This window comes from Channa argus, chromosome 18 (genome assembly GCF_033026475.1).
Source record: "Channa argus isolate prfri chromosome 18, Channa argus male v1.0, whole genome shotgun sequence".
Lineage (NCBI taxonomy): Eukaryota > Metazoa > Chordata > Actinopteri > Anabantiformes > Channidae > Channa > Channa argus.
In genome coordinates, this window is record NC_090214.1 from 8483619 (window position 1) to 8495809 (window position 12191).

The 12191-nt window shown below is 37.8% G+C and overlaps 1 protein-coding gene across 3 annotated transcripts; it reads right to left on the minus strand.

The window, feature by feature from the left end:
• Positions 1–2912: 2912 nt before the first annotated feature.
• Positions 2913–11055, minus strand: edf1 (endothelial differentiation-related factor 1). 3 transcript variants are annotated; one of them, XR_010911555.1, is made up of 6 exons: positions 10897–11055; positions 9490–9628; positions 9269–9373; positions 7907–8942; positions 6940–6991; positions 6603–6763 (listed from the first exon to the last, which is right to left on the minus strand). XR_010911555.1 is itself a non-coding variant. In XM_067484120.1 (4 exons), the coding sequence occupies exons 1-4, from the start codon at positions 8026–8028 to the stop codon at positions 3411–3413; spliced, it is 447 nt and encodes a 148-aa protein (XP_067340221.1). In that variant the 5' UTR covers positions 8029–8194; the 3' UTR covers positions 2913–3410. The 3 variants fall into 3 exon arrangements, 1 of the variants encoding a protein (XP_067340221.1); XR_010911556.1 differs by having other exon boundaries at positions 9490–9649; positions 10897–11054; XM_067484120.1 differs by lacking the exons at positions 9269–9373; positions 9490–9628; positions 10897–11055 and adding an exon at positions 2913–3566 and having other exon boundaries at positions 7951–8194.
• Positions 11056–12191: the final 1136 nt, after the last annotated feature.

Here is a 12191-nt window from a genome sequence, read left to right on the forward strand (position 1 = left end):
ATTTGTCCTATTCTATTTCCAGCTCAGAAGTCTTTTTGCTTTTAACTACATTATGCAAGACTGTGTCATCTGCTATTGTAGGAGAGGCCAAGAGAACATAGCATAGATCAACACAACAGGTTGTACATGTAGTGGGATCTCAATTTGAGTTTGGAGCCTCAGGCCAAAACAGACCCCAGAATTTTCCCCACCCCAATCCCTTCACCAGCGCTGCCCTCCAACTCCCCACCATGCAGCTTTCTGTTTCACATCCTTCAAAACCACTGGCTGCTCCCTTGTCATAGGTGGAACTATGTTGCTATGGTTTTTTGACCAATGGAATGGCATTTCCAGGAACGCAGTCATTCCGTCTCTTTCTTTCACACACACACCGAATGAAGCAGCCTGTTGAACAAGAATCCAAACAACCCCCTGGCAACAACAGCAAGGCTCCCTTCTTTGTTTGTCCATTGAACACCGGTCAGGAGGTTGCATACTTTAAGTGCATATGCATCCCAGCATATCTTCAGTGTTGAACCTTTAGAGTTCACTGAAAAAAAAGAACAATTGAAAGTTGCTAGCCTTACCATTACTAATGCACCAGGTCAATTTTTATGTTTGGATTGTATTTTTTCATTCCCAGATTTGAAGCTCTAAACAAGCAGAATGAGTTATTATGTAAAGATGGAAACAAATGTACTTCCTGTAAATTCATATTAGGTTAATTGCATTTCTTATTTTAAATTAGATAGTAGGTATAAACTGGAAGTATGTGCAATTTTGACATGTTTCCCCAGTTTCTCCCCACCTGGTGGCCAGTTTTATGCATTTGAACATAACTGACAACACAAACCTGACGGTGTACAAGTACACATACTTTGTGTAACTTGCTGTGGATAGAGTACCAACTGATATAGGACATACAAATGTGGTTGAACTTGGTATTTTTGCACCTCAAGAAACAATGCATGGTACTTCCTGAAAAGACCTGGAATTAAAGCCTAGGTTCATTCAATGACCCCCAATCATGGACCACAGAAATTAAATGCCTGGAACTTTCCACCAGTCAAGTCAAACAGATAACAAGTGAAACAACTTTAAGACCTTTAACTCTTTAAGAAGAGTGTAAACCTCCAGAAGACTCCATAGATTATTATGTATTTTTTACTTATAGGCCTTGGATTTTAGGCATAGTCAGCTGTCTACACATCAGAGAGACCTGCAAATACTTTGAAATGTCCCAGCTCCTGCATCATCTAATTGAGTGTATATCTTACAAAAACCTCACAAGAAAGAGACAAGAGTATTAAAATACCACAGGAGGAGCTGTCGTTACAATCCTGGCTTTGGATGTTGGCTACTGTGTGCGTGTAATTTTATTTTTTTAAAAATCACAATACTCATTCAAACACAGCCATATGCCTGATTTGTGAACTAGATTTGTTTGGCTTTTCAAGTTCTTCACACTCCACCAACCTTAAAGCTCTTATCAATACAATTCTCCAGCAATTATTCCCGTAAACAAGCAGAAATCCTTGAATGTGTTCACCTCGACTTGCATTTCCCTTGGCTCGTTCAACAATAAAATCCATTAATCTTTAATGAAAACAGAAGGCAGGCATACCACTGTCAAGTATAATACTTGAGTCAATAACCCATTGTGTTGTGGGAGGACTGTAAAAAATGAAAACAATGAAAGTCACAGCTACTTAAAGCCAAATGTTTTTCAAGGCAAATTATTTGTGTTGCCCATGTATCAATTTTACATTGATTCAGCAGTACCACAAGAGCTCCAAACATACTTGTAGTGTCCCAAAATGTCAGACACCAATCTAATCAGCAGTTGCAAACACTTCAAATTTCTGTTGACTTTTTTCCCCGTGATAAACTGGTGACCTAACAGGAAAATGGTTTTGTTTAGAACCATGTGTAAATTTAGCTTGTTTGAATGACAATGAAACAAATCAAAACCAACCAAAGTAATAAGACAATGAAATGCTCGTCTCCATGTCAATCAAAATATAGAGCTACATTATAGAACATAATATAAACTACATTAAAATAACCGCAATTATTTGAGGCACATAAATTCATAATTTAGCATGGAGGCTTATCTGAAAAAAGTTTAATGTATTATATTACGCAGTCTAAATACATTTCATAGTGTTATGCTTACATTTTGTGGTTCTTCTTTCAATGAAACCCTGGCTATGGAAGGTGGCATGTCCGTGTGTAGGCATTTCTTTAAACAACTTCTCCTTTTAAGGATTCAAACAGTCATATGCTTCATGTAGGAAGACTGTGGCTCCGAAGGTACAGTGATCGTCCCCCAATCCAACAGGTGTTTTGATCCTGCTCCGGTCACGCATCGAAGTATCATTGAGCAAAGACACTGGACCCCAACTTAGTTGCTCCCGGTGAGCGTAGGCATAGCAGCTCCTCCATCAGTGTGTGTGAATGGGTAAATAAGAAGCAGTGTAAAGCGCATTAAGTAACAGGTAGAAAAGCGCCACATAAGTGCAGATTATTTACCATGTATGAACTTGGCCTTTTCTTTCAGTTCAATCTTTGAGCTTTTCTGACATCTTGTGGCTCAATCACACAATAACCACATTCAGCCCAAATGTCAGTGGCATACTTCCTCTGAACTTTCCCCAAAGCTACCTGCAGTTACAACTAGAAAGAATCACGTTTAAAAATAAATTTAAAAAATTAAAATTAAAAAAGTCCTGTACATTCAGAACAGGTTCTGATTTTTATTTTATTTTTTTAAAAGTGAGCCTTTGCAGAAAAATAAGTTAATTTGAACACAAGAAAAAACATGAGTTCTGTGCCCGAATAAAATTGACTTCCATATACTTTTCATGCACGTGTAACTAAACATCACTGGGTTATGTGCTATGCTAGATATAAATTCACAATGACAAATTCCATGAACTGCCAAGCTTTATTTTTGATCAAAACAAAGCACAGCATTAAAAACATTAACATTCTGACATTCACCCAGGTCTAACTGTGTGAAAAAGATGCAATGAAGCACTTCTGGCTTAATTTCATGCTCCGAGTTAAAGTCAGTCTAATTGTCCTTTAATGATTATACATCCATCTAAAAGTTGAATCTATCATGCCAAAGGCTAGGCAGGAGCAAGTGGAAAAGATATTCACAGAACTTTGAGTTTGAAGAAAATTCATTTGATTTTTCAACTGATAACGTGGTCGAGGGGATGTTTCAAATGACTTGTCCATAAGCAGCCTGAAATGCAGTGGAGCACCAAGTCCTAAAGTAGGACAAAGGTGAGATCAGCCCATGCAGGGGAAGGGACAGGGTAGAGAGAAGGAAAGATTTGGAAGGAGATGAGGTGGAGAAGGGATTTAGGTTTCAACAACAGGGAAACATGAGGGTGGGGAGGGCTGATTTCGAGGCTTTGTATTCATTTCTTCTTGGGGTTTGCCTCCAGTGGTTGGCCAATATCCCTTCCACGCAGCTTCTTACCAAGTGCTCTCTCTAGCTTGCCCAGGACCTGATTGTTGGGAATTGCTTTGCCACTCTCATAGTCTGCAATGACTTGAGGCTTCTCATTTATTTTCTGAGGAGAAGAATCACAGAACACAATTCAATTTAAAGACAAGGCTCAAAGCAAGAAATAAAAATAAAAGCATTTAAAACAGTATTTTAGAATACATTTTCGGATAACATTTAGAATAACATTTTATGTTAACAGTGAGTGCTCATAGAGCCTTTAATTGAATATATGAGAAACACATTGACATCTTTATGGGGTAATTGATCACAAATTGGTTTAAAGGGTAATAAAAAATAAAATTGTGTTGAGCAAACGCAGACTTTCATCACCAAAAAATGCGACTTAAGCCTGCACTGCTATGCCTGCAATTCTTTAAAAGGGTACAGTTTTTTGTTTTAAAGAAATCACAAAATGCAGGGGCAAAGTGACTTCACCAATATTAGGCCTTTGAAAGTAGGGTCAGGCTGGATTACACTTCTAAAAATCAAATAATCATGTTGTTACAAGTTACAATTATAGCCAGCAAAGGAGGCCCATCAGCACCAGCTAGTAGGCACAATGTCTTTGGCAAATTCCTCTACTAATTCATCCTCTGTCCTCTCATTAAGGGCCATTACACCCATGTCAGGCCATCAGTGAGCATCTGTCGGCAAAGTTAAATCCAGTATGTCCTACGTCATTGGTGAAAGTCAGACTTGGCGGCTTTTTAGCCAAGTAAGCATATTGGTGACTACAACAACTGACTAGCAAATCACTGCACACCAAGAGGAACAACAACAAACAAAAAAGCAAATCACAAAGTTAAGGCTGCCCCCATGGAAAACTCTTCAGGAGCATATACTGTATTCACAACAACATGGCAATCTGGAATTAAAAGAAAACTAAAGCCATCTGTAATGACAGAGATGTATGGCAAAAAAGTGGATTTGTTTGTGTCTTGTTTTTGAACTCCTGTCTCAAGCTTTCCTTTTTGAACAACAGACTACCACCACCTGCTGGCATGAAGAGTAATTTCCATATGTGCAGGCAGAGACCATACACTGATGAGGCATAACATCACCACCCTTGCAGTTTACTGCAAGCCAATACAGTGGCTCTGCCATGAATTTTATCTTTACAATGTTATAATTTCTCCGTTTTACAGTTGAAACGGTCAGTAAGGTGATAATTTTATTTTTGTTTATATTAAGGTCAAAGAGGGTAGTGGCATCAGCCCATTTAAAATGAATGAGACAATCAAAACATTCGAACCACCTCTTCTTATATTGCACTTAACAATGCCACTACCCACTTTGACTTCAATAATAAAACACATACCTGACAGTTTCAGCCTAAAAACTGAAAAATTTGAATTAATTAGTAGAATATATGGCAGAGCCACTGTATTGGATTGCATTGTACTGCAAAGGCGGTCATGTCATGCATGATCAATGTATGTACTAATTAGCTAATGGCTGTAATCTTTGCAGTGTGTTCAAGTCCCCCTTGTTGGCCGAACGCATGAGACTTGCAACAGTAAGCCTTTGTCACTGCTAGTTCTGATGTTGCTTGCATCTCTTGACATGAATTCACTGCTGTGCAAGCACAGCTGGTAGAGGCAACAGAGGCTTGTTTGGGAATTATGACTGCTGTCTCAGAGAAAGTCAACAAGAACTTGGAAAATCAGGTCATCTCAAATCCTATAGTGATTTTGATGTATTGTTATATTATTATTTTTAAATAATGATTTGTTGCTCTAAACATTGCATTTTAATTTTATATATGGTTGTCTTAATTTCCCCCTTACTTTGTGCTGACCAAAAAATTGTTTTCATTGTCACACTATGAAAATATGTATCACGTCACAAGAGTGCCTGAGTTGTAGTGAATGAAAATTTTATTAATACACACCATGCATAGACTGCAAACAAACTATTAGATTATCACATATTCACATGTAAACAGATTTCAAAAGGTAAACATTTATTGTACGAGAGGGGAATACAGCATATTATTGGTGAGTGAGATTAGCATATTATAAATTATAGTTGTGCTGGTCACAGCAGTCTCTACTCCCCTCTTTGCTGGGAGGGCAAGACGCCAGCAGTTCCTTGTTTGTGAACAGGATTTCTGCAAGTAAAGCAACTAAACACGTGCTTCGTTAAAATAACTGTTTACCAATATATGGGAGCTGCAAGGGAATTTTTTAAAAATACATTGTGTTAGAGAATTTGATCATCAGAAACTACTAAAAACAAAAAAGTGTCTGTATGTGCAACCATTCAGTCTAATTTACCACATTAAACTGAAAAATTCCCTCAGACAGCAGCTCCCACTCTACAGCCTCCTCCTAGCAGCTGTAGAATCATCTAATTTTGCAAGCAGTAGCAAGAAGGAAAGGATCAGTGAGTTACAGTGACTGACTTCTATACTCATTTTTTTAAAACTTAAACCCAGTAATTTATTACAGTTACACATTTATTATATTTCTGCTATACAGAATCATTTAAGGTTTATTTTATATGCCCTTATAAAAACAGAGCATAGGATTTTTTTGAGCCAATATGCACACTCAGCAAGCCATATTGTCATTGCAGTACTCCGCATTGTTGCAAATCGCAGATGCTATTGATATCATGCAAAAAAAATAAAAAAAATAAAATGTAAACAGCAATTTATAAAACATTGAGTTGATTGCAGTCTAGTTCATTACTAGACTCTTGTATCCCTTGGCTTGCTAAAACAAATCTTACAGCTAGTTAATCATTAAAGAGTCTGCTTATGCAAGTATGAGAAATTGGTTACACAAAAGATAACTAACAACTCTCCCTACTCAACTATCTAGTAAAAAATATATTTCTAGGTTATATGAATACAGGTATTGAAAGCAATTTCTCTTCTGTGTGTGCGTGCAGGAGCTTAACACTTCCAGCAAATTTGCTGTTCTCACATGGTTACATTTTAGAATCAGCATCCCTATGAAAGTTCTGTCTTCAAGTTTCTTTTATCCCTCAAATACGACTCTGTGAGCAAACTTCAAAATTCAGGAATAACTAATCAAGAATATTTAAAAAACGGGGCACCATTTGTGCATATGAATAAATCAGTCTGTTTACTCACAGTGGCCAGGTCTTTCTGGGTCATTCCTCTCTCTTGTCTGCCTTGCTGAATGACCTTGCCCACTTCCAGTGGAACCCTTTCATGATGTAGCTCCTCTGTCTCCCTGTCAAGTTTGGCTGTGTTCTTTGTCACAAGATGCTGTTTATTTTGCCCCGCAGACCCTGTGTGGCAAGCAGTGAATTTACTTACATCATACCACATGAAAATACAGTACATCACGATAACACGAACAAAAAAAAATTTCAATTTAGTTTTTGTCCTTTTGTGTATATAGCATTAAAGCCACTCTAAGTGAACACTAGCCTAGTCCAGATTTGGACAGAAAGCAGAGTTTTACATTTCTTGGTTGTCTCAACATCCTCCCCTCGTCTCTGCGCAGCGGTGATAGCCTAAAAAAAAAAAAGGACAAACAGTATTTTATCGCACATATTGGACTTTTGAGGGTTATTGCATTACATGTGGACTCTTGTGACCCTAGGCTTACTAAAAAAACAACAACTGACAGCTAGTTCATTATTAACTAGCCCCTGACATACAACACTAAATAACCGCAGACATTACAAGTAGCTTTTTGTTTTTTGGTGGTACATCACGAGTCCTAAAGAAAACTGTTTACGACCAGTGATACCAGATAACTATTAACAATTCGGCCCGATCTGACACCAAAAACACGAGCAAAACTAGTCATTAGTAGCTAACAGGACATTGCTAAGGTAGCTGGCTAATGCTAGCTAGCGGCTAACTTGGTCCACGCCACATTTGATATCAAAGGGTCGCGTGTCCAGGCTAATGTTAGTTAATATTATAATACCTATGAATAGTGTCTGGCTGACACTGTAACGAAACAATTGAGTTTAGAACCATGACTTCAATTAAACACCTCAGTTCTCGTGTTATCCAACTGACTCAGGTAGGTGTCATGCGAAATTCACGTTGTTTGCAAAGCGAAAACGCAAGTATTCTACAAATAGCACCCAAGTTGCGTCCGCTTGTATCGAAACCACAGAGGACCATCTGTAAGGCTCCGTGTATGAGTAGTTAGTTAGCTTGTTCAGCTAACGGTTATAGGCTGCTTAAACAAAACAAACGCCCCAGTCCCCTTTATTTTAGCTGGCGTTGACTAATCTTACCGTAACTTAGCACACGAAGACGCCCAATCTTTGCTACACTACTAAGCCACTAACCATGTGATTACATTTTACATATTCATTCTACTTTAGCTATACTTGTCGTTAACTCAAGTGGCCAATGAAATACGAAACTAGTCTTGATTGAATGTATAGGTCACATTGTTGATAACATACCTCACGCAGACAAATCACACACCAAGTGAGACATTTAAGCTAACCTGCTTGGATTTGGCCTGGGCAGCAGTCGGCCCTTTCTTCCTCAAGACAGTCACGGTATCCCAGTCGCTCTCTGCCATTTCTTTAGAGTTTATTCGTTACCCGTAATGTTAAATATGGATACAAAAAAAAAAATACGTTTAACTCAGCGTGTCCAAGATTATCCTTTTAAAGGAGGTTTCGCTACTTCAGCAGTTCCAAGACTATCACCCACGCGTTCTGCCAAAGCTTTATTTATACGAGACTGATTAACAGCGATATAATACAGAATATCAGCAGCGAACTCTAGTGGTGAGGCTCGCTGGCCAATCACATCTACGTGTTACGACCATGTGACAGAACTGAAGGCCTGATCGAAATGACACGTTACATCAGACTTCCAGGGGAAATTAAATATTAGTGTTTTTTAATCTATTGGGTGTTTTGTCAGTATATAAATAAAAAAACTTACAAAGTACAGGCTGGTGTTTAAACTGTAACAAATAGCCAACATTGAATATTATAAATTATAATACACCATTGTTCTAAATAATGTATAACTTGAGTGAGCCTTTTCCGATTTTTTTCATGTAGATTGTTATCTGCATGATAACATCATTCCACACAATCTTTATACAGTAGTAAAATATACATTCTATGTTTTGTCTTTATTAAAAAAATATGTTCATCAACACAACAGGAAAACATGAACATGTTTTAAATCACAGTTAAATTTCATAACATGTGAGAATGTACCAATACAAAAATCAAGAGTCCATAGAGTTTGATTTTTGCTGAGGTGAGCAGCACAATATTTTGCTTAAAAAAAGGCTGACTACAGATTGCTAGGTCACCAATTACAGGACAGTTCAGAAGCAGCATCGCTGTTACGTCGTGTACGGATGGGGGACCAGCCAAACTCAGACTGTGCATCGTCTGCCTGGTGGAGACGTCCCCAGCGGGAACCATGTTTGAAGCCCTGTTTCCCTGTCCATCCACGAGGCTTGGGATTCATCTAGAAACAGATGAGGCAATGTGTTTCTAACTTCATTTACAGTCCAAAATAGAAAACAAAATGGAAATAAATCACAAAATTTGTTTTTGCAATGAAGCTGTATGGTTAGTCAGTACAATATTAATAATGTTGCACAAACCTAAAACAATTTAACTGTTTCTGCACTATGCTTTAGTTCCTCACCAGTAATTTTAATACACATTTTCAGGCACTTAATTAAGAATCATCTAAGCTTTTTATGTTCTGAATTTGATGCAGAGGATATGAGCATAACATACCATGACATCCACTTATTCCTTGTTGCCAACTGCATTTCTGATTCTCACCTGAACAAAAACAGCTGTGTTCATGTGAAGAGTCTCCACTCGCTCTGACAAATGGTTCAACCATTCTAAATGGTCGGCGATAGACTGGCTTAAATCACTGTTGCTCTGTGTTAGAAGAAAACAGTGTGAAAATAGAAGAAAGCTTCATGAAAAGGAACTTTGGTTCAACAATTGTCATTGCAGATTCTTTATCTGCAATGACAAGTGCCTGCCTAATGTACCCCAGACAAGTTGTCCTTCAGTTCAACAGCAGAAAGGCGAACATGCTCCAGTTTGTCAATCTGTTCTTTCAGACGGTCGTCAAGCTCCTGCATCATCATCAGGGCTTCATCGAGCCTCACACTGCCCTTTGCAGCCATCCTGGGTCACAGAGACACACACCTTTTATTCATAGAAAATTGAAACATACTGGCTTGGGACAACAGGCCTAAAATGCTCTAGCATAGACCAAGAACATTTTGTAATGTAAATTTGTTGCTTTTAATAAAATTACTAACCACTGAAGCAACTATTTAACTTACAACGATCACTACTATTTAAAAAATGGTTAGAAAAGGAGCTAGACATAATGTAAAAGAAGGCACAAATTGCCGCATTTCTTTAGAATCAAAATATGGAGATAGGTTTTACTTTTCTGTGCTGCAATATAACAAACATACTGCAATAATTTGTCACCGTAAAAAATAAAATAAATAAATGTTAGAAAGTTGCTATATTAGGAAGTTTTGAAATTCCACGTTTTAAACTGCTCCATGAACAGCCACTGTGTAATGGATATAATACAGTAGATTAGAAAGTTGTGATTTTGCCAACAATAATAGCTAGAACATGAGTAGAGCAACACTCATATAAAAACCCTAACATACCATTGAATGTTATCACACGTCCTCAAGACATTCAGTTTTAATCTATTAGCTTGAACCAATCACAGATTAATTTTGCATTTAGTAGTGATCAGCATGAAATGGCAAGGGTGGTGAAAAAACTGGGCGGTGAATTGTTTTAGATTATGTCGTCACAATGTTCTCTGACAGTGTACAATTACTGTTGATTGTTTATTATCTCGGTTGTTTGTATAGTCAATTCACCCTCAGACAGTTGATGATGGTTAGAAAATATTCAGCATGGTTCTTTAGATTTTGTTTGACCAACATGCATCTGAACATATTTGATTAACCTTGTTTTCTTTTTGCTTGCTAAGAATAGAAAATGGATGCAGTTCCTGTCAATCCACAAACCGAGCTGACAAACACTAAGCTCACTAAATCACATGTTCACTAGTAGTTGATTACATCGATCAATTTGCAAACAAGAGTTTGCACGACTCGCAACGAGGCTGCGGCGTGGAATCTACTTCGCTTCACTTATGATCTGTCTTGTTAAACTTCGCTTCGGAACATGAAACGGGGTTTTAGATGTTTTATGGCAGCACATTATTTTTGCGGATGAGATCAGAGTCCGAGCTTAGATCTTAACAGTTACTGTTACATCTACGAATCCAAGTTGTCCGGCAAAAAAACAAAAAGGTAAAGAAATGGACGTTAGCAACAAGTCAGACGTTAACTCTGCAACACCCAGCAGTCAGGATGACGAGGATGAAAAATTGTTAAAAACAAAAATGATGTTACCTTATGTTCTGACGATGTGACTCTGAACTGCTCGGTAGAAAAGGGGCTGCGGTGAAGAACGGGACTTCCTCGCTCAGTAGCTACAAAGGAGGATTTGTCTTCGTCCAGGCAAGTCTCCTCTTTTGTTCTGGGCCGAGCTCTGGAATCTAACACTGCTGACGTCAACTACTCTGCTTTTCTTCTGGAGACAGCTTGTTCCCACTTTGCCTCAGGCAAATCATTTTTTTATTTTTTGTGAAATGCTGAAAAGAATGCATGAATGACCCGAGTGTTTCAGAAGTGGTACACAAATGCCATTTAGTAGACTCCTGCAGGTTTTAACAGTTCAAGCACTAAAATAATTCCCCATAACCATAAATTTTTATTCATAACTTTAATATGACAAAGCAAAACAGGATCACCAGTACATTTAAGAAACCACAAATGCTTTATTTCTTTTCTTTCAATAAGCTTTTTTTTTTTTTTAACAAGGGAGAGTAATGACCAAATATCTGAAAGGATAAAGATCAGGTAGGATAAACAGAATGCTCATCAGCTGTAGAAAGCACTGGTCCTCTGACAAAATGAAATATGCATCGTAAAAGTACAAAAAGTCAGGGCAACATTTTGGCGCAGGTACATTGATGAGAAGCATCATGATCTTTTGCAATAGGGGATAAGAGGCAAAACACTCCAAGCCCAAGAAATCTAACAAGTGATAACAGTCCATTCTGAAAGTGACCCTTATCAACGTGAAATCCGCTATAGTGCCACAATATTTTAAATGAAACGTGGATTTAAGCCTCTTTTACAAGGCTCGACTGTACAGTTAGGTATGCATATACATATATATACCAGTGAAACACTGTCAAAGATAAATCTCAACATTTTGTAGTGTCATGGAGATTTACAGTAAGCAGTAACATTTAACCAGTTATGACACCGGCACTGAGTTTCAACATGTCCATTACAAATAACAAAATAAATGATTCCAGTAGCTTCATATTTTCCAACAGAAACAAAAATTAAAAGTCCTTCGTAGTCCACTGAAGCTGGTGTGCACAAAAAAAAAAAAGCTTAAGCAAGATTGTATTTTATTTCAACAAGCAATGGTAAACGCTCCTTGTTTGTGATCTTTAGCTTCCAACAATAAAGTATAATAGTTTGGACCCTGATTGTGATTATAGTTAGGCCGCATTTATTGCTAGTGCCACCTCAGAGACCAGATGCTGAAAAAAATCATACGGTGATGAATCTGTTTCATTACATCACCCCACAATGCTGTCAAGCAGGAACAGAATTGGAGAGCAAAGTCT